Genomic DNA, 22,421 nt, shown 5'->3' with positions numbered 1-22,421 from the left:
GTTTTTCGTTTTTGGGGAAAATGCAGAAGATTGCCAGTAAGGTTTCTTCATCTTAGTTTGAATGCACATCAAGCAGCATCTGAGGTTACATGCAGCGGAGAGGGGAGAGGGAGCAGATAGAGGGAGAGATAAAGAGAGAGAAAGTGAGTGAGTGTTTGCATGTGTGTGAGAGAGCGGGGGGAGCAAAGAGGAAAAGAGAGAGAGTGAGACAAAGAAAGAGAGAGAAAGAGAGAGAGAGCAAACACAAGGATAGCAGGCTTGACATATACATATTCGCAGTGAACAAACAGACATCCTAATGCCAGAGAAAGACAGACGAAGCCAGTGAGAGGAGAAGGTCACCTCTAGAGCAGTGAAGGAACGGTACGTCAGCTTCACACACTGTTTATTGTGACCATAAAGTCAGGGCTAAGTTAGGTTTCTTCTCTTCTAGATGTTGAGTTCATGAAACATTTGTCGGAAAGCGTTGGCAGTGAAATTAATTGCAAAGCTTTGCAAATAGATTGTAAATGAGATGTATTTGAAAAGCTTTTTGATCCTATAGTCCATCACGCACGCTCCTCTGATTTGTCCTTGGCGAATGATATCTGCAAATATTGGCACTTCACAGGGGGGGTCATACCTGAAGACTGAACTCTGGAAGTCTGGAAATGGGAATTCAGGAGGTCCTGCTTTAAACTGAACACATTTTGATGCCACAACATTGAAAGACGACCAGGGATCACAGCATTACTGCGTGTCACAATGGAGAAACTCTCTGAAAAAGATAAAGGTCTGATCCGGGACAGCTGGGAGAGTCTGGGGAAGAACAAGGTGCCACATGGAATTGTTATGTTCACGAGGTAATGCATTCATCACGCTGCATGCTGGCTGAAACTCTTTTGCTGTCAGGGAAAATGCTTGTTAAATTGTGAATTTGTCTGCATGTTTATTTAGAAAGTTGCAGACGGAGCTGTGTGGCGTACTCCATGCACATCTACAGTACATTGTGTTTTTGTGTGTATGTCAAAAATAATTTAATAAAAATAGTACATTTAATTTAAAATTATAAACTATTTTTAAAAAGATTAAATGTTTTTATGTAATGAACTCAATACATACAGTGCAGTAATTAGCGATAAAAATAAAAGATTGTTGCTATTCATAACCTAAAGATTGTACTCATCATGAAGGTATTGCAAATTAATAAACTAAAACGCAATCTCTTAAAATTAATCAAAAATTCCCCATCAGTCTCCCGCTGTCTGTTCCTCTAACCGCAGCTCGGTAAGAGGCTTGACTTGTTGCTTGGCGACAGGGAGCAGCAAGATCATTTTCATCAGAATCACCTTGCCGGAGGAAAGATGCTACCAAGTATCACTTTCCTGAGAATTCCTCATCAAACTCACTATAAAGTCTGAAAATTACTTTCTTTGAAAAGTGAAGGGGACAAAACTTCAAAGGAAAAAGGATACACATTTTTCTGTTTTCTATTATTCAAGGTTAAATGACTTCTCATTTAATTTTCCTTCTTGTTCCTTGAAATAGTGCTGCTAAATCATTAATCGTGATTAATTGCATCTAACACAAAAGTTTGTGTGTGTATATATATATATATATATGTGTGTGTGTGTGTGTGTGTGTGTGTGTTTGTGTGTGTGTGTATATAGATACACAGTTATATATATATATATATATATATATATATATATATATATATATATATATATATATATATATATATATATATATATATATATATATATATATTAATGACAAACTTTTATTTTAGATGTTTAATCGTGATTAACCGATTGGACAGCACTAGAAATAAGCAATTATGGTTGAAGATCATGCTGACTGATTAATTGTAAAAACTTTTGATAGGTTATTTGAGCTGGATCCAGCACTACTTACTCTCTTCAGCTACAGCACAAACTGTGGGGTCGCACCTGAATGCCTCTCCAGCCCAGAGTTCCTCGAGCATGTGACCAAGGTGAGCTCAAAGGTCAAATCTGTAACAAATGGTAGAGTAAAAGTGCAGGAACCGACTTTTGGGCCGTTTCTCAATATGCGTTCTTATGCGATCTTGCATCCTTGTGTTCTCATTCAACATTTTATTATTATATCATCAACTTGCTGAAGTTCACTTCCAATACTCAAAGAACGCAAGTGCCGAGGACGCATGAAATGACCTGTTCCTGATATTGAGGATGCATTGAATGTAGACTTGAAAGAATCAAACAGTTAGAAATCCCAGAAGTCATTGTGGGTGGAGGAAGTTTGGAAGGCTGTGAACGTTTAAATGTTCTCTTATTCTCACTCATAACGAGATTCCCGCTACAAGAATGCAAATTTTCGATGGCATGAGTCTGAACCAATGCAATGTGGTTTTCAAACTCATGCTGATGTAAACAAAACAATCTTCCTTGCGGTGATTGACACATATGAAGCATGCGCACAACGAAGCCTCTGACAGTGAAAACACACGATCCTATACACAGAATTACAGTATTTCAAAATACTTCAATTGTTTTCTCAAAATTGACTTTGCTGACTCAATCGACTTCAAACAGTGTAGCTCAGTCATTTATGTCTGATTCCATTTTGAAGGTTTTTTTAATAGAAAATGTGAAAATAAGTAATAAATAAAAGATTTTATTTAATAAAAAAAATAATTTGAGTAATTAAAATCTGCTGGAACAGTCAGTTTAGCAACAGGATCACAGCACATCTCAGTTCTCACTTTTCAAGGTAGCCTGGAAAGACCCGTCTCCACAAGAATGCAAGTCCATTCTTTGCACTCTGACAGAATTGAGAAAAGGTCTTGGTATGGTGTCGTTTCTAAAGTGGAGATGCTAGACTGGTAACTAAAAGGTTGCTGGTTCGATCCTCAAGGAGCAAGGGTTTTGTCAAGATGGGCAGATTAACCCAAACCCTACACCTGTAGGAAATGCACTTTTAAGAGTTTACGTAGGATGAGGGTTACCATCTACAGTAACAGTCAGGGGCAGTCATGACCTAATAGTTTGAGTCAGACTGGTAACCCGAAGGTTTGATTCTCAACACAAACTGGCTGCCCGCTGCTCCAGGTGTGTGTGTCTGTGTTCACTACTCACTGCTTCTAATGTGTGTGCACCAACTTGGGTGGGTTAAATGCAGAGGACAAATTCCAAATATGGGTCATGTGTCTCTTACAGGTCACTTACAGAAGTAAGCCATGAGCCATGACCATGGTGCTCTTCAGCAAAGCTCGCACTCTGAGCTTGCTTTAGGGATATAGTCCCTGTAATAAATTGATGGCACCACTCTTTAGTAAATTTGGCCGCAGAAACAAATTCCTCCGATCATCTGTTGAAAGACCATTTATATGTTTGTTTGTTGTTTATTGCATCATAGATTTCAATTTATAAGCTATTTATAGTATTATGAGTCAAACAGCAAACAATTCCAAGAATGCACATAACAGGCTTGCGTTCTCGCGGAGCCCGATCTTGACCTTGAAAGAACTCAGAAGGACGTGAGGACACAGAACGCATGCAAGAATTAAAATGTGCTGCGATCTTCTTGCTCAAATGAGAGTCCCAACATATTATAAGTAGTGGCTAATACACATTAATACAACATAACATCACAAACAATGTCCCAACCTATTAAAACATTTATTTTCCTATTATTATAGACATTATTTTTATATAAAATTATATCTTTTTATTTTACAGCATGTATGAAAATTAGTAGCCTGTGTTACCTACGCTTTGTAATTGTTAAGATTCTATGCCAATAAAAAAACTGCCGGCTTTCCTCAGGTTATCACTTTAAAATGAAGCAAAAAAGCAAACATACAAATGTTTACTTTCCCGAGCCATCTTGTTTTGCGAGCTTGCTGTGGAAATCTTTTAATTGAGACCGCATACAGCGTCATCTTCTGGGATTTTTAATGGTTTATTTCTCTGAAGTCTGCATTTGATTCATCCTCGATATCAAGAACACATCCGGATTCTTTCATGCATCTTCTGTACTTGCATTTTTAAGTATTGGAAAGTATTGAAACTTCGATGTTGATAAAGGATGATGCAGAACGAGAACACAAGGGCACAAGATCGCTTACGAGCGCATATTGAGAAAAGAAACAGCCATAATCTTCAGGATTAGTTGAGACATCCAAGCAGGTGTACTGGAACAGGTGGAAGCTAAACTCTGCAGGAAGATGACCTTCCAGGATTGGACACCACTGATTTAGGCAAAATAACACTCCTATCGACCTTATGGTGAATTATGCTCCTTAATTTAGCTCGTAAAGTGGATTTATTTATTGTGGAGTTAACAAAAGTTATCACAAGCAATGTAATGTTTGAAGCCGATGTCACAACAAATGTCAGAAGATCGGGAAGATATTAAATCGGTGCATTCAATAATCCATAAGATTTTAACATGCTTTGGAAAAACAAACCGGACAATAGGGGCCACATAAGGTCTCTAATGCATACTTATATTAATTTTGGCCAAACTCTTGAGTTTACAGAAATGTTCAAGAGTGGTTGTATATCTGCCCAGGTTATGTTAGTGATCGATGCAGCTGTGAGCCATCTTGATGACCTACATACATTGGAGGACTTCTTGTTGAACCTGGGCAGGAAGCACCAGGCAGTTGGGGTGAAGACCCAGTCCTTTGCTGTGAGTACACACTGCAAGGTCTAGTGATCACTAACTAGAGATCTATGATGATGCAAATTGCAACCGTAACACGCAAACGTCAAAGATGACAATGAGGCTGACAGTAATCTTCAGGAGAGTCATTGTGATTTTTCAGACCATTGCTTGATTGATTGGCTTTTTTCCATGTATTCATTAGGTGGTTGGAGAGTCCCTGCTTTATATGCTTCAGTCCAGCCTGGGTCCAGCCTACACAACGCCACTGCGCCAGGCCTGGCTCAATATGTACAGCATTGTGGTATCAGCCATGACCAGAGGCTGGGCCAAGAATGGTGAACATAAGTCCAACTGAGGAGGTGGTAGATGTGTGATTCAAACTGGCATACCCAGTTTCTACAGAGGTCAGCAGATCTTTTCAAAGAGTGAGGGGCTTAGATGTGGGACTACCAAAAGGGAAAATAAGTTCAGCTGAGTTGCGTTTTGGCTCCCTGAACAGTCTCGACTTTGGTAGCTTGGTCTAACTGTAGACTGAGATTGTAGTTAGAGATAACGAAGCCTATAAGGTTGAAGTATGCTTTTCAAGGGTCCAGGACATTAGATAGTTTATGGTTGAAACTTCAAAAGCAAAATTTGCTTTGTACATATAGTAATGACTAAATGTATTTCCTCAAACTATCTTAAATGACTGTCTTGATGTATTGATGTTTCATGTGAGCGTAAAACAGAGGTTTGACTATGCACACGTGAGCTTGGTCAACTTGAAAAAGTTGTTTAATTCTGTCGCCTCTTGGAATCAATTCAGATAAAGGCCTTTAGAGCCACTACAATTTCACTTTAACCTTGAATTACACAGAATTAATTCTATAATCTTACCTGTGCTGTGTCAGTTTAAGTTTAGTGATGTTCAGTAAATTATCTGAGCATGAACAGTAGTATTTGGCAATATGGTCCAAATGATAGTTTCAAAAACAATAAGCAATCAGTAGCCATAATGTTTTGATGCCATCCAAATGTTTATGTGAAATTTTGTTTCCCACATTCTTCAATCATTATCAGTATTTCTGGCGATGAAAGTAAATGACTAGAACTGTTACATCCGAAATAGCTTTTGGAATTTTCAGACTGTTAATTTATGAACCTGTGCCATGTCATAAGTTTACATTTCCATTGTATGGGATTATATTCGAAGCACTCTACCCCAAGGCTTACTTACGAAAGACTTGCGTAGACTGTTACTTCACATAACGTGACTGTTATATCATAGTAACCAGATGATTTGTTCACTTTAGAATTGTAGAATTGATTATCTACAATTGTTTAGAATTGTAGATAATCAAAAAGAGTTTATGCTAAATAATCCGCTCCAGTGGGCGTTGGCTATATATAAGAATTTTTATTTCAGAGTTTTTGTTAGCAAACTTTCTGAATAATATTTTTTAGTAAATAGTAAATTGCATTAGTTGGCTTATTACAACCTTGTAAGTTAAGAACAGACACACTCTTATCTAAGATAAGAATATTTGTTGCCATAATTATGAGCTATAGAAAAACGTTAAAAGCGATGATAACCGTTTTGCTGCTATCATTAAAAAGTGAAATAGCTTTGTAGAAATGTTGTCCTCTTTATACAAGAGATATTTCTACATTAAATGGTTCAGGCCAAGTATTTCAAAGTGCGTACAAATGTCACAGATATTGAAACTGCTGGTACATTTTACATGTTACTTTATATGACAATACTACCTACTTTAGGTATATAGACTTTTCTGTATATTTAGTGTATGTGGATTGATTATTTAATTTTATGTATTGCTCAATGGTGCACTGATTTTTTTATAATTTTTTTGTGTGTAAAATGTATATTTTGTTTTCTCTTTCAAAGACTGTTCTCTTTTTCTGAATATGTACAACCTAATGGCTTTCCTATAACCTGTCTTTATGGAATGATCCACTTATTAGTAAAATTATTATTAGAAAATATTTTACAAAGATGCAACGGTTATAACATTTTCAAGTGAAAGTGTTTCTTTGTGATAATCTATGTTTATTGACCATTGAAGTACTGTGTATGTGTGTGTAGTGTTTGCTTTTGTGCTTTTTCTCTTGATATTTTGTGACTGAATTGTCTCAATGTCTACCTCACCGAAGCAGCTGATATTAAATAGCGATGTTATGATCTGGCTCCTCAGTAACCAAAAAAGTTATATTATTTCAATTATACTGTACATCCTGTTTCTTCAGCCAGTCACCAATCTAACCAGAATCAGGATTAGTCAACACTCTATGTAAACACGTGTTTGAAGCTCATTTGTAATAAATGACAGAAATAAAAAACTTGCTGATCTCTGCTGGAAATTAATGAATTGATTTTTAGTGTTAACCAGTTAACCAGCAAACTTTAAGGGATATATAGTGATTTTTTTTATGGCTAATTCTTAAAGGGTTGGTTCACCCAAAAGTGAAAATTAACATAATTTACTCACCTTGGTGTCGTTCTAAAACTGAGACTTTTATTCATCTTTGGAACACATATGATATTTTTAATTAAATCTGAGAGATGCAACTACCACTTTGACGCTTCAAAACATTTATTATAATTATTTATTACAATAACATTACATTACATCAGGGTTTCCCAAACTGGGGTTTGTGAATGAACTGCGGGGGTTTTTTTTTAGTTTAATGAAAGGCTTTAAATTAAAATGACAAAACAAAATTAAAGTGATAAAAATTATAATAAAAATGTGTTTGAAAACAAATGCCGTGCAAAGGCATAGCAATTCATGTTTAAATGACTTACTGAGGGACAAGTCAAATGATCAATGTGTTTGTCAGGAGTTGATTCGATATGCAATGTTGAATTTTTGAGAGAATAACAAATAATTTCCATGTAATTATAGTCGGATTAGGAGTATTTTAAAATGTAATATAATCTAATTACAAAATTATAAATACTTAATTTTTGTAAATTGATTACGTAATTCAGATTATGTAATCAGTTACCCAGCACAGCCAATATGTGTACAAAAGTGTAAACATTATGAAATACTGATACAAACTGTTAGAGAAAACTCTGTTTGAACTACACTATATTGCCAAAAGTTTTGGAATGCCTGCCTTTACATGCAAATGAACTTTAATGAGATCCCATTCTTAATCTGAAGGGTTTAATATGGAATTGTCTCAAATTTTGCATCTATAACAGCTTCAACTCTTCTGGGAAGGTCCACAAGAACTAAAAGTGTTTTTATGGGAATTTTTGAAAATGTTTCTAGAACCGTATTTCTGAGGTCAGGCACTGATGTTGGATGAGAAGGCCTGGCTCGCAGTCTCCGCTCTAATTCATCCAAAAGGTGTTATATTGGGTTGAGGTCAGGACTCTGTGCTGGCCAGTCAAGTTCCTCCACACCAAACTCACTCATCCATGTCTTTATGGACCTTGCTTTGTGCACTGATGCAGTAATGTTGGAACTGGAAGGGGCCATCCCCAAACTTGAGAGCATGACATTGTCCAAAAGGTCTTTGTATGCTGAAGCATTAAGAGTTCCTTTCACTGGAACTAAGGGGCAGGCCCAACCGCTGAAAAATAACCCCACACCATAATCCCCCCTCCACCAAATTCTACACTTGGCACAATGTAGTCAGGCAAGTACCGTCCTCCTGGCAACCACCAAACCCAGACTCGTCCATCGGATGGCCAAACAGAGAAGCGTGATTCATTACTTCAAGGAACACATCTCCACTTCTCTAGAGTCCAGTTTGCACTTGGTGATTTAAGGTTTGGATGAGGGGCTGGGCTGGACTGGGGCTAAAAATCCACCCTGGAAAACCCAACCCATCAGGCCCATGAGTTCCCATGAATGTTTTTGCTGGGGTTAGGGCCTTAAATTTGAGTAAATAAATAAAAATAGGACAGGGACAAATAATGATAGATAGTATCGAATTTACTGCAAATGCAGATGACAAACTTACATTTTTGTCACACAGAAATGCACTTGACATAAAGCACTGATGATTTTGAGCTAGGATGCAGTAAAGTAAATTTAATGCTTTTAAATGCTGTCATCATTTACTCACTCTCGTGTCCTTCCAAACCTGTATGACTTCTGTGAAACACAAAAGAAGATATTTTAAAAAATGTTGGCAACCAAGCCATTTTGGTTAGGCTACCATTGGAATATTGTATGAACAAAACAAAAAAACAGACTCAATTTATTTTATTTTATGTTACACAGAAATAAATTCATTAGGTTCGTATAAATTCATAGGTTTGGCATGACATTAGGGTGAATAAACGATTACATTTTTGGGTTGAACTACCCCTTTAACAATCATATTTTGCATAAGAGAAATCATAAGAGTTAACACCTAATTTATGTAAGATTTATGTTATATCTATCTTTCATGAGGTTCTCATTGAAATAACATTTAGTTAAATTTCATTAGATCTATTAAAAAAATTAACAAAACATTTAAAGAGAAAAAAAGCTTTGTCCTTAATTCATGGGATCCAGGCTTTAAAGCTGTTTTACTGACTGTAATTTAACTGTAGGCCAGTTTCATTTAACTGTAAGATCATGGTAGCCACAGGTAAAATCATGCTCCTCATTACCATGGCTATATGGTTTCTAAAATATATAAAACATATACTGTATAATACACTATTTGTAATTTAAAAAGTTGTAAACACCTGTAGAAAATACGAAAACAGCCTCTATAAAAGGGATTTATATTCTGCAATATTAATTTAAGTAATAATAGCAACATTTTTAATAAAAATGTTTCTTCCAAAACACCATATTTATTCGCTGTTAGTAGCTGCAAGGTAAACTGTGGTTGTGCTAAAGTGAAACAATTGTAGTTGTGTATTGCCGTTTTCCACTTTACCTCGTCATGTATATATGCTCGCGGCAGTTTTCAGCTGATTCACCACAGAACGTGTTATGTTTCCATATCATGTGTGGACATATGCGGATATTCGCCTTTTGCAGTTCCATGTGTTCAAATAAAACATTTTAATAAAAAAAAAAGAAAAATGCACCTAATATGGAGGGGATGTCTCTCTTGCTTTGGCCGGTCAATTCAGAAGACAAACCAATGGGCCGCGGTCGCTGCCTGCATGATGGGCCAGTTAGTGGCAAAAAATAAATAACCTATCGGACCCAAAGTGCGTCGGCCTACCGGGAAAATGCCCAGTATGCCAGATTACCAGACCAGCCCTGGCTGCTTGAACTTGTTTGCATGTCTGTAGCTATTGACTCTGCAGAAAGTTGACAAGTTCTGCACACTGTGTGCCTCAGCAAGTGCTGACCCCGCTCTTATTGCACAGGTAGCAACCTATCACAGTACCACGCTTGAATTCACTGAGCTCCTGAGAGCGATACACCTGTAATTTTTTACACCTGTGGCCATGGAAGTGACTGGAACACCTGAATTAAATTGGAGAGGTGTCCCAATACTTTAGGCAATATAGTGTATATGAAAAAGTGCTCCCTACCCATTATTATGCATAATAATGCCTTCAGCAGCATGTTCTTGTTAATTTTAGGCTATCAGTTGTAAATCATGGGGGCTTTGTTTCATGAGGATGATCCTTATATAACGCTGGCATGAAGTATAAAGAAATGGCATTTGTCTTATGTTATTCTTCACAATGTCCCAGTTCAGACGGTTATAAAAGAAACACTGTCCACACCTTTGCATTCTCTGATGTGACATTGTCAGAGTGGATGAGATGTCGCAAAACTCCAGAAGCGAGAGCTACTCACTGGGTTTGTGGATTCAATTACACTGCATTATTGTAAATGTCTTGAAGGCTGACTGTCAAGCATAGGCACATTCTGCCTCACAAAATCTGCCTCCGCAAATATCAGTGTCTATCCACCACTGCTATATAACACCCTTATTTTTGTTTTTATTATTTATGAGATTCCTATTTGGAATTTATATGATACCAGATATATAATTAAGAATATTTCTAAGAATACAAAAGAATAGAAGCCACAAACAGTTGTGCCATATCTGTCCTAAAAGCTAAATAAAGTTAACAATTGAGAGACAGTGAGAGAGACGGAGATAAAAAGGCGTAATAATAATAATAATAATAAAAACAAAACAGACTAGAGATCATTATTTTTAGCAAGTCTGTAATATGTTGGAAGCAGGGCATTGGAAATTACCATGACAACCATGACAAGCACAGTGAGAGAGTGTGTGGAGTGTTTATATTTTAAGACTCAGACAGTAGAGAAGAGTTGTTGAGGACAGGAGTGTGTTGGTGTGTGACTTTGGGATCTTTTTATGCTTTGACAGCATTCAGTTTACATTTACTTGTTGCAGTGTTCTGGTTTTCCATCAATGTATAAAGCATTATTTATTTCATAATGACAAATCTATAATAATATGATAATACATGATAATCATCTGGCTAATTTAAGTTTCTATTTATTCTCAATGGTGTACAGTATTACAAGTATGCAATACTGTAAATTGAACGTATTATAAGTACATGTAATTTGTGTCTGACCTTAAGCATCTTTCTTGGCTACTTTGTAATTTTAGTAATTTTGGCTACTTTTGTAATTCTCTACTTGACAACATTTTTGAATAGGTGAATTTCCTACTTAGTAAATCGTATTTGTGAAAACAATAAGAGGCTCTCAAGAGACATCAGAATCAGACTAATACAATTCAAGATTCTTAATCGCTTTTACTGGACCCGACACGTTTGTTTAGGCTGAAGCGGAAGAATAAAGGAACTCTTCTTCATTTACAATGGAAATGTCCTATGATTCAGAATTATTGGCTAAAGATTCATTACCGTATTGAAAACATTACCCGGACGAGTTTGAAGTTTTGTCCGAGGTTGTATGTTCTGAATGATCCACAAATGACAATGAACTGTAATGCAGCGGACTTCATTCAGACCAGTATAATGATCGAACAAATCATTATACAAATAATAATGTGAAACTGGAAGAACCCAGGAGAGCTTCTATCCAGGAATGGAGCACTGAATTGGCAAAGGTGGCATCATATGAAAAATTCATATTCAACATAAATGACAGGGCGGAAAAATATGTGCTGAAATGGGGGAAATATGTGCAAAATATTTAGCCTAGAAATCTAGACGCATCCTAGCGGCAGCAAGTCTAATCTGCCCGCGAGTGTCGTCTATCAACTCTCAATACCCTTCTGAGCTGTAAACCCCTAACTCTTGCCGGGCCAATCACATCGTGTATAGAGTCGGTGGGCGGGGCCATAATGACGACGGCCGAGTTGCGCTTGCGTGCTTCTAGTAAACACAGAAACTGGCGAACGGCGGTCTTTCGAATCAGCTCTGACCGCGACTCTGGAAGAGTTGGAGTTCAGCTTTTCTCTGAGAAAAGAACAAAGAACGGCACTGAAGTCATTCTTAAAAAGGTAAGATGTGTTTGGAGTTTTGCCGACCGGATACGGCGAATGTTTAATCCATCAACGAGCTCCGCTTCCCCTTCGTTGCTCTGGTTGGTGTAGCGTTATCCTATAGTGTGCAGAGAGAGTTTGAAAGACAACCGTTTATCCCGCCCCTCGGATTGAGCTGTCAATGGTGAGTTTCCAGACCAAACATCTTGATGTGGGTCTGGCTTGTCAGGCTACAATATATTGCTACTAATTGAGAACCTGGTGCCTATTGTAAAATTGTACGTGTTCCATTTGTTTTATTGTCACTTTATTTATTTTTTCCCCTCACAATGTTATTGTGTTGTCTTATCTTTTTCAGATGTTTTCAAGTATCCCGTTTTGGCCGGGAAAGTCCCGTATTTTACCCTTCCTTCCCGCCGTTCTCCCATATTAGTATTTTCCTGTAAATATGTAAATATGACGAGTGACAACGTGGGGAAAAAACAAAAACAAAACAGAGACGGATGATGGACGTAATGATAGAGACGGAAGGCACTCCTGCCAAAAAAAACCAAACCCTCATGTCAATACCATCAATGGGACAGCAAATTACATTTTCTGAAGAGGAGCAGGGTGGGGGACAGTCACGCGTTTTGTAAGTTTTGTAACTGTGACTTCAGCATCTCACATCCATATCATGTGCCACAGCGGAAGATCTTTTAAAGTTATTGTGTTGTCTTATCTTTAGTTATAATGACAATGTAAAAAACAAAAGTAGGCTTATTGCTCACTAAATATGCTCTGCCTTGACTAAATAACTTCAGTACCTTTAATAAGGATTAATCTATATATAATTCATAACGTATGCAGTGCAAACTGATAACAAGTATATTTCCTACTTTTTAAGTTGTTATACAAGTAGGAAGAGCACAGGTAAAAAATTAAAAGTATTAATATTATGGGTCTATGTGAGGATTTATGCCACCCCCGACCCTGCCCATAACCCCCATATATATAGACTTAAGAACATAAGAATTGGAAGAACCATTTTCCACTATAAATAATCTTTTGTCCAATGGAAAGGTTCCATGAATTTTAAGGGGATAAAAATAAAAATGAAGTATGCAAACAACGCTTTTATACAATGTGTGTGAGGCACACTGCAATGGAAAGCGATGCAGGAAACACCTTTTCAGACACATTGGTGTATTATGTCAGAAATATGCAAGTACCCAAATATGTGGATGCCATGTAGCAAAACTGAAATCTGAAAATGAAAAAAATGAAAATGCATTGGCACTCTCACACTTTGACCGACTTGCTTATCCCCGCTCTGCGAATCACCAGTGGGTTGTGAAAACCACTGGCATGATTTATATGAGAAGCTTTGTTGTTTAAGCTTGACAGAATTTTAGTCTTTGAATGAATTAGCCAATCATCGTTGTGCGGTAAACAAGTTTAAAGTTGAACATGAGATTGAACAGTCAAACTTTCAAAAGAGAACCGTAATCGTAAAAGTTGTGGATTACTGTAGGATCAGTAGCCATGTCGTGTGGCACCTTACTGTACATGTCAGTCTCTGGTGTTGATGTTCCCTCTTCTAATGAGAGTCCTTCTGTGACACAGCCTCTGCCAAAGTCTTCACACCTCTCCTCGACATCTCCACTAGTTTCCCTCAGGATCCCACTAATGACAGGAAATACAAGACTGCAAACAGTAAGCGGTCACATGGTTATCAGATACTCTCTGCACATTTAAAGTTGTCATGGTGTGTTTGCCAAGAAAATTGCAGCAGACTGCAACAGTAAATCCAAGAAAGAGTTCAGACACTACACATTTATGCCAAAATTCAAAAAGCAGTGTCTCTCGACATATCTGGAACAAGATGAAAATTCCTTTTAAATCATGGATATTTCCGGCTCTTTTAAAAATGAAAGGTTAACGCACTGTATTTACACTGACATTCACAAGGCAGTGCTTTCTTACCAGTCTACTCAAAACCATTTGTGGAAATTATATGGTAAAAGGGGTCATTCATACTAAAATCACCACAGTTATGTCACAACCATGAGCATGTTATGACCATACATATTTACATAACACGTATTCAATAACTTGGCCTGCACAATTATTGTCACGTATGGTTGAAGTAAAGTGCAAAAAGACGGAGTAAAGAATAAACAGTCCTTTAGTAATCCTTTAGTAATAATTCCAAGACGATATAACTGAGGAAACACAGAGAGAGGGTAATCAAACTGAACAGAAACATGTGTGAGAGACTAATTAACAATCAAGGAAACTAACTAGGAAAACAGGCTGCATCTGAAATTGCATACTACCCTACTATATAGTAGGCAGAGGTAATTTACATGCAGAGTTTACAGTAGCATACAGTAGTCATCTTCATGTCATTCCAAACCTGTATGACTTTCTTTCTTTTGTGGAACATAAAATAGGATATTTTGAGAAAACCTTTTATGTCCCTACAACGGCAGTCAATGGAAACTAAAATGGCAAATGTAGGTTTGGTAGCGAATGCCATTTCATGTTGACTATGGATGGTCAAGCACATAGTAAAAGAGCAAAAAGAAAGACTAACTTAATCAAGATTCCTGGGCAAATTAAAATGCAAGCATTCCAACATAACAGCTTGGTACATAACAAATCAAGCTGTTCAGATGCACATGCACAGCAGGGGAGACAAACACAGGTAGCAGTCAAATAGGGAAAACTGCCGCAGTTCTATTCCAAGCATATGGCACAGAGGAGGAGAAAGCCGCGTGTTCAGTTCCCAGGGGTATTCACCTTCTGAAGACTGCCTGCTCAGGAAGGTTGCTTAGGAGACCGAAGGAAAATGTCAAGCAGATTTCTTTTTTCCCTCCTGTGTTGACACTTTCCACTGTGGCAAATGAATGAAAAATTGCTTTCTCCACCACTCCCATGAGTGCAGCACATTACTGATGAAACATACCTGCACTTGGTCTTATTTTGCTTTCAGCCACACAAGGAAATTTTTTATCATCGTATATTGATAAAGGAGGCATTTGTAACTAGACATGTCTTAAAATATCTACCACTCTCTATACATGGATAGGTTTAAGCAACTCAGACTCTGAGTCACCTTCAAATTGTGTCAACTTTACTATAGTGTTCAGCTGTTTACTGATCACATGACCTCAGTTATTAGTAATCCCTTTGGTATTCACTACTCATTTGCATGAAGTTAAGGACCATTCACACTGGACAGAAATTTTCAAGTGACCAGAAGATCCTCCTTTTCAATGGTAGCAACAATTCAATTTTGTGCATGAGAATCGACAAGAAACATTTCCCAAACATTGTTATTCCTGTGTTTATATATTAATACTTCATTATATATTTTGTATACTTTCTGTAAATATGCTGTAAAAATACTTCAGGTGGGGTTTAAATGCCACATTTTGCATTTGCATAATATTTACACTGATCAGGCATAACATTATGACACTGTGAAGTGAATAGTACTGATTATCTCTTCACCACGGCACCTGTTAGTGGGTGGGATATATTTGGTAGCAAGTGAACATTTTGTCTTCAAAGTTGATGAGCAAGAAGCAGGAAAAATAGGCAAGGGTAAGGATTTGAGCAAGTTGGACAAGGGCAAAATTGTGATGATTGAATCAGAGCAACTCCAAAACTGCAACTCTTGTGGGGTGTTCCCGGTCTGCAGTGGTCAGTATCTATCAAAAGTGGTCCAAGGAAGGAACAGTGGTGAACCAGCAACAGGGTCCCAAGGCTCATTGGGTGCGTTTACATGCACGTTCTTAAGCCGATTATGCCCAATAAGCCGACAATGAACATGGTCATGTAAACGCGGTAACCCGTTTTCTTTTATCGGAGTATGGTCATAAACAGCGTAAGCATAAACCGGTCAGGACAGGTAGTTTTCTTCCTCTTACCTCGATTTCGCGCTGCATGTAAACGCATTAACCTGCTTTCTGTCGGCTTATTGGAGTGAGCTTATTGGTAAGGGATGAGCGAGAACTGAGATGCAGATAAATAGGCTTTATTAAAAATAAAAAATAAAAATACTAAACTACTCAGAGAGGGAACACAGGACTTGGAACAAGGAGCAGGGAAACACGAAGCACATTCAACAACGATCCAGCACATGACTGCAAACACAAGGAGAATAAAAAGTAGCAAACTAAAGAGGGTAACAAGGGAAGACAGGTGGGGCAAATTAACCAATAACCAGGAAACAAGATGGGCGGGGTTAGACAATAGACAGGAGAGCACATGGCTTGTCATGTGTTTCTTTGTGCCATGTACTCTTCAGTCTATTGTCTGTCTCACTTCAAACATAACAAACACGAGCACATGGCCAGCAAACACAAAATCACAAGCCATGAGCCCAAACAAAACATGACAACATGAACGCATGCACCCAGTGAAAAAACACCAGCCGATAAAAACACGAACCTAATGCTTCACAGAACACAACCCACATGGACAGAAGAGTGCATGCTCACAAGACAAGACAGAGCCCATGAGAACGAGCGAATGCTCATTCCATGTGCTCACGACAGAAGACAAACACGCGGAGCATGGATGTCAGAATCCCAACACAAAACCGAAACCAAACTAGACCGAAGTGCTAGTCCGAGCACCACACTCTGCACACAGTACTCACAAGAAGAGAAGAGCATGCTTGAAGCTGCTTTGGACAAACCTTGGGTCCTGCCATCTATGTTAATGTTCCTTTGGCATGTACCCCCTACCTAAGCATTGTTGTAGACCATGAACATGCAATGTATTCCCTGGTGGCTGTGGACTCTTTCAGCAGGATAATGCGCCCTGACACATAGCAAAAATGTTTCAGGAATGGTTTAAGGAGCACAACAACAAGTTTGAGGTGTTGACTTGGCCTTCACCAGATCTCAATCCAACCGAGCATCTGTGGGATGTGCTGGGAAAAAAAAAATCCATGGAGGCCTCACCTCACAATTTACAGGGCTTAAAAGATCTGCTGCTAACATCTTGGTTCCAGATATCACAGCACAATTTCAGGGGTCTAGTGGAGTCCATGCACAGTCCTGGAGTTAGGGTCAGGGCTGTTTGGCAGTAAAGGGAGACGAACCCAATGTTAAGAAGTCATAATATTCTATCATAATGTTATGCTTGATTGGCGTAGTCTTCATGTCATGCAACATCTGTGTAAAAACAATAGTGTAAAAACATGACTCTTACAATCCTTTAAACTGGCAACTGTCCATCTCTCTATAGCAATACATGCTCGGGCACATTGATAATTAGGTTGACTCTATGCAGGGCCAGCCCAAACTGCAGTAATTAGTATGCAGACTCACTGCTCTTCACAGCCTGTCATTAAAGAGGTGAGCTGTGGCATATACTCAGCCACATTTGATGGTTCCAACATATTAATCACTGCAACCATCAGGGAATTCTTACCCCACTGAAAGGTAAACATCAGTGTAATTAATCCCGAAAAGCCCTGGCAAAGGCAAGTTGTGCTACTATGTCCACAGAGGATTATTTTAATCGGAACATTTGAACTTTCACACTAAAATAAGTTAAGTTAGTGATCTATCCATCCATCCATGATTGGCTCAATGTCCTCACATGAGCACATCTCAACACATGCATACAGACCAGCAGTCGCGCAAACAAACATCCTAGTATAGAATTATAGAATGTTTCTGTCTCGGAGTTGTTACTTCTGAAAAAATGTTTAGATATTTAGATGTATCCATTTTCAGCCTTCTGTCAGAAATTCCTGCCAGTTCTGCAAAAGAAAGGAAAATAATAGCTGTGATAAAAACCACTGAATACCCTAAATAAACCAAAGACTGCTTGTGGATGGACAGTCACAGTGATTCAAAGGGCAAATTCATATATCAAACTTCAAACAAATTCAACAAATTCAACAAATTCAAATTCAATATATCAAAATATCTTCCATGTTTATGGGTTTATTTCATATTTCCACAAGCATATCTTATGGTGGGACACATGGAATTCCATTTATCAGTGCTACTCAATCTATAAAACTTTCCATATTGAAACGGAAACTTCCATAACTGAGATCCTGGAATATTCATTTCTAGTAATCTTCATTTGTGGTCTTTGTAACAAGTCTAAAGAACAGATATTTACAAGAGAAGAAATCATGAATTTGAAAAGGCCATGTAAGAAGCTCATTGAAGCAGAACGTCAGAGTACACATTTTATTCGGCCCTATTATGCATGTCCTACTTTTCGGAAACATTTCTCATGTGCGGCGTCAGTTGTTGTGCTGCTGTGGTGTCCCATAACACTAGCACTCAGATGGTAATGACATCTAGTGTGCAGGAAAAACATAATTGGCAGTTTTCAAGCATTGACCAGTCAAGTGACCACTGGCTGTCTTCTGGCATGGCAGGAGATTTAATTAAGGGCCGACATTTCATTTTCAGAGACTGAATCTGAAGAACACTTACAGGGAAATGTGTTTGAGACCACAGCATGGAACAATTTTTTTCTTTTTTTCTGAAAAAACAAAAACAAAAAGCTTTCCCATGCTAAACCTGCCACCAAGAAGAAGATAATAGGGGAGGCCCTTTAGGAACTTCTTTTGGGGAAACTAATTTAGCTCCTACTTCAGAGTATGGTCTAACCCATCACAATAGGAACTACCAGTGACATACACTTGGCCAAACGCCAAGTGAAGGAGAATAAAAAGTAGCAAACAAAAATGAGTACCCTGTAACTCATTATGATGGTTCTGTGAGTCGATGGTGTTGAAGTTGCCATTGATTTCTTCTGCGTTGACTGAAGAGGATATGATGAACTTGCACGGTTAGTTCAACTCCGTCATGGTCAAGGAAGTTGCACGTGGCTTGAGGTGTTGGGCCTGCCAGCCAGCGGCCATGTGGTCGGACCGAAAAAACACACACGCACAACAACCAGGAGAAGCAGGAAGAGCGCTGATGGTTTCTCAGTTCAGAAACGGTGAAGTTGCAATTTACTTCTGATTTGGGTTGGAATGAGGACTTCAGCCCGATTCTGTTGGAAGGGTTCTCTCTCTCTCTCTCAGGCAGAAAGGGAAGTCATAATAGGCCGTGGTTGAAGCCTGCTGGCGCCCATGGGCCCCGGTGGGATCCCCCACACACATCAACCAGAAGAAGCAGAAGTAGAAAGAAGACTAGAATGTGTGGACCTTTACCTGGCACTTTAAAGGGTCATGAAACCCCCCTGCTGCAGCGGTGTTTTTTCACACCTTCGATTTGAAAAAGCTTGTTAAAAGGGGAGTGGTCGACTGTGAAAAGGTGGGATGGTATTGTGTGGAAAGAGGGAATGTTTGCATAAATAGGGGAGTGTCTGTCAGTAGGTGCATTAAGATTAGCGATACCAATAGCAGCAGTTACAGCGGTTCTGAGACATGTTCTTGGTTCACGTTGGCATAGTTTACCACAGTGAGATTAAATGAGGGATGAGTACAGCGAATGAGAGAGCTATGAGTGGCGTGCAGCAGAGATCGCAAATCATTCAGCTCTTCAAAGTTCAAACCAGCATAATTCAGTGAGAAATGAAAAGAAAAGTTATTCTGCGTGACGAAATATTTTGCAAACGTGATAAAACTATATTTGTCCAAATATGCACGCTGTTTGGCAAGATGAACAACGCGCCGACGTGATAAGAGAACGTGAACCACCCAACATGCGATGCGATAGAGATGTGTAATTCTAGATCGGGGTAAAAGCGAAGGGGTTTGAGGCTTCATAGTCTCGACCGCGCATCTGAAGCAGAGCGACGCGCGCTGGGGTGCCGTGACGATCCGCGCTGTCTATCACTCGGCAGCTAAATCTATATTTGTCCAAATATGCAGCACGCTGTTTCACTAAGAGCCCGAACACATGCGGTTTAGTGCATGGCTGTGACGACAAATAAAACGGAGAGGACGTGGCTTTTGTTCATTAGCCTACAGATTACAGATTGGTTATTTTGCACTCCTGACATAGATAGTCAACGCTTGCAGGTTCGGCGTGCGATTCCTCAGGTGAATTTTACTTTACCGAGTCTTTGTAGCAAAGGCTTCCACAGACGGCGCCGGTTACAGCTCGCTCGGCGCCCTTTACGTTACTTCGTATCAGCACAACGCCTAGCTTTCCTCCGTGACTTTTCCGGCACGCTGCTTCCAAAACTTCCCCACCATATCTCTACAATAATGAGGGAAGACGAGCCTGACAGAAGTGACTGTCTCATGCATATTAACTAAATTATCTTGTATGCATACTACAGTGCAGTGATTGGACTGAATGAGCTTTATGTCATGAATATATATCGAGAATCGCTCGGAGCGGTCGACGTCAGCATGTGCCCAGCAGCCCATACTTGGGCCGAAAAGGCCGTGCCGACGTCAGCATTTGTGACGTTGCTCCGACTAAGCTTTTCAAACCGGAAGACAGAAATCGCTCTGAAAAATGCAAAAATAACTATTTTCACATATTAATACCTTTAATGAGTACCCTTAGTGTTTTCAATGATGTGCAGCCTATACATATCTGTTTACATCTCAAAAAAAGTGTTTTGGGGTTTCATGACCCTTTAAAGTCTGGGAAAAGTCACACTTCTCAGGGTTGACTTGACCAACCAGAAAGGTCCTATTTCCAAGTGGGAAGATTTCTCTGTTGGAGATTTTATGGCTCTTTGTTTCAAGCGTGCTTATTTGCATGTGCAGCTGGATTGGTTGCCGATGAAGAAACTATTAAAGATTCTTGTCATTCTAATATGCACATCATATACACGATCATTTCAATTTTCAAAGTACAAATATATAGAGACCAAACATGGTATAGGTGAGGTTACATTGACCGTTAGTTCTATCATAAAATATGCATAAAACAAAGATACCATACAGAAAACACTACATAAGACAGTAATAATCATAAACACAATGTCCTGGGGTGCATGTTCTTTTATAAATAAATTTTTCTATAAATGAATGCATGAAAGTCCGTTCTATGTGCTATGTGTCTTTCCTATGGCCACGTGACCACATTTATTTTACAGCAATAAACTGTCTTATCAGTTGGTATCTATGGTAACTGAGGCCCTTCTTGCCCTAGTTGGTCTTTTGGGGGATGGGTCCATAGACTCCAGAGTGAGTTTTAAAGATTTTAACAAATAATTGTATCCGATTTGTCTCAGTCGTTATAACCCGCCATTTAAATAAAAGCTGTGTACACACACAGAGATTATAGCCTGTATATTTACTCCTCTACAAACATGGAAAACAGTGATAGATAGACCTCTCAACCTTTACGCTAAAGAGAAACTTTCCAACGTGACTTTAGCTTGGAACATACTCTGCAAGAACAAAGAAATTAGTTCGTTTTCTTGAGGTGGTTCGTTTTGGCCAGTACATTCATACTTCACGAGAAAAGCAGGTGCCGATCATCTGCGTTTCTCCACATTAACCACGCCCACTTTAAATCTCTGACCAATCACACAATAGTTCTCGGACACCCACAAGAAAAAAGTTCTGCTCAGGCGATGTGTCGAGAACAAGCTGCGAGAACTTTCAAACCAGGGCTGCGAGAACAAAATGACGTCATTTTGTTCTCGCAGCCCTGGGAGCGAGAACTTTTTTCTCTGTTCTTGCGGAGTGTGTTGCAGCCTTTTAGGGAACCAAGCGAAACATGATTATGTATTTCTGCTCAGCTAGTGACATTGGACATCAACCACACGGCAAACGCTAATACTTTTTCATATACTGTCTTTGTATAACAGTTCTAATAACATATCAGACAGGACTGTTAAACAGATTGTATACTAATGGAGACGGAGAATGTGAGAGCCGTGTTCTCATGCTTTGGCGTTCTAAGCACCAAAGTAAAAGTCACAACAACAAGCGCGGCTTCAGAGTTCCTACTGGCGGTGCGAAAGCAACCAGGAAAATGGCCCTAGGGAAATTTTTAGTTCTCAGGGGGATCACGCTGGTGGTTAATTCCTATAACTACATTTTTAAAACTACCCGGTGCGAAAGCCCCTTATATCTCTATGGCTTGGTCCCACCTTCAATGTAGGAAAAAAATAGAAAAAATAATAGCAGCTCCCTGCAAGTCACACAAGGTATTAATACACATAGCACAAATGGTCCAGGGCTTAAGGCCCCCGATATACTCAAAGCAAAATTGTTTTTCATTCTTGGCTTAGGGACAAAGAAATTTGAAATGCATGAGCAGCGGTATACTGTTGTGTACTGCCCATGCTGCTGGGAACGGCATTTACATGAATATATAAATATGTGCTGTAGGCTTTCCTCTCAATAACAATCACAACAGAAATGACAGCGGTGAGAAAACAGCAGTAACTGATGTGAATATGTTTGCACTAGCTCTGCAATTTGGCACTCAATGCCA

The 22,421-nt window shown here is 38.8% G+C and overlaps 2 protein-coding genes across 3 annotated transcripts in view; one reads left to right on the top strand and one right to left on the bottom strand.

Moving 5' to 3' along the window:
* coq6 (coenzyme Q6 monooxygenase) overlaps nucleotides 1-13,684 on the bottom strand; it is a 48,134-nt gene extending 34,450 nt beyond the window's left edge. Inside the window, exon 1 of one of the 2 annotated variants that reach the window (XM_067455055.1) lies at nucleotides 13,583-13,684. In XM_067455055.1, coding sequence (XP_067311156.1) covers nucleotides 13,583-13,589 — 7 coding nt within the window. In that variant the 5' untranslated portion in view covers nucleotides 13,590-13,684. Of the gene's footprint in view, nucleotides 1-622; nucleotides 745-13,582 lie in introns of those variants that run through there. The other variant, XM_067455054.1, reaches the window with a different exon arrangement.
* Nucleotides 712-6,990, top strand: ngb (neuroglobin). Its single transcript, XM_067455058.1, has 4 exons — nucleotides 712-842; nucleotides 1,867-1,975; nucleotides 4,537-4,656; nucleotides 4,835-6,990. Exons 1-4 carry the CDS (start codon nucleotides 745-747, stop codon nucleotides 4,985-4,987), a joined length of 480 nt encoding a protein of 159 aa, XP_067311159.1. The 5' UTR covers nucleotides 712-744; the 3' UTR covers nucleotides 4,988-6,990.
* Nucleotides 13,685-22,421: the final 8,737 nt, after the last annotated feature.

Source organism: Pseudorasbora parva, chromosome 10, assembly GCF_024679245.1.
Source record: "Pseudorasbora parva isolate DD20220531a chromosome 10, ASM2467924v1, whole genome shotgun sequence".
NCBI classification, from domain to species: domain Eukaryota; kingdom Metazoa; phylum Chordata; class Actinopteri; order Cypriniformes; family Gobionidae; genus Pseudorasbora; species Pseudorasbora parva.
Note: the sequence above shows the minus strand (reverse complement) of the source record. Positions and strands in the feature narration are given on the sequence as shown.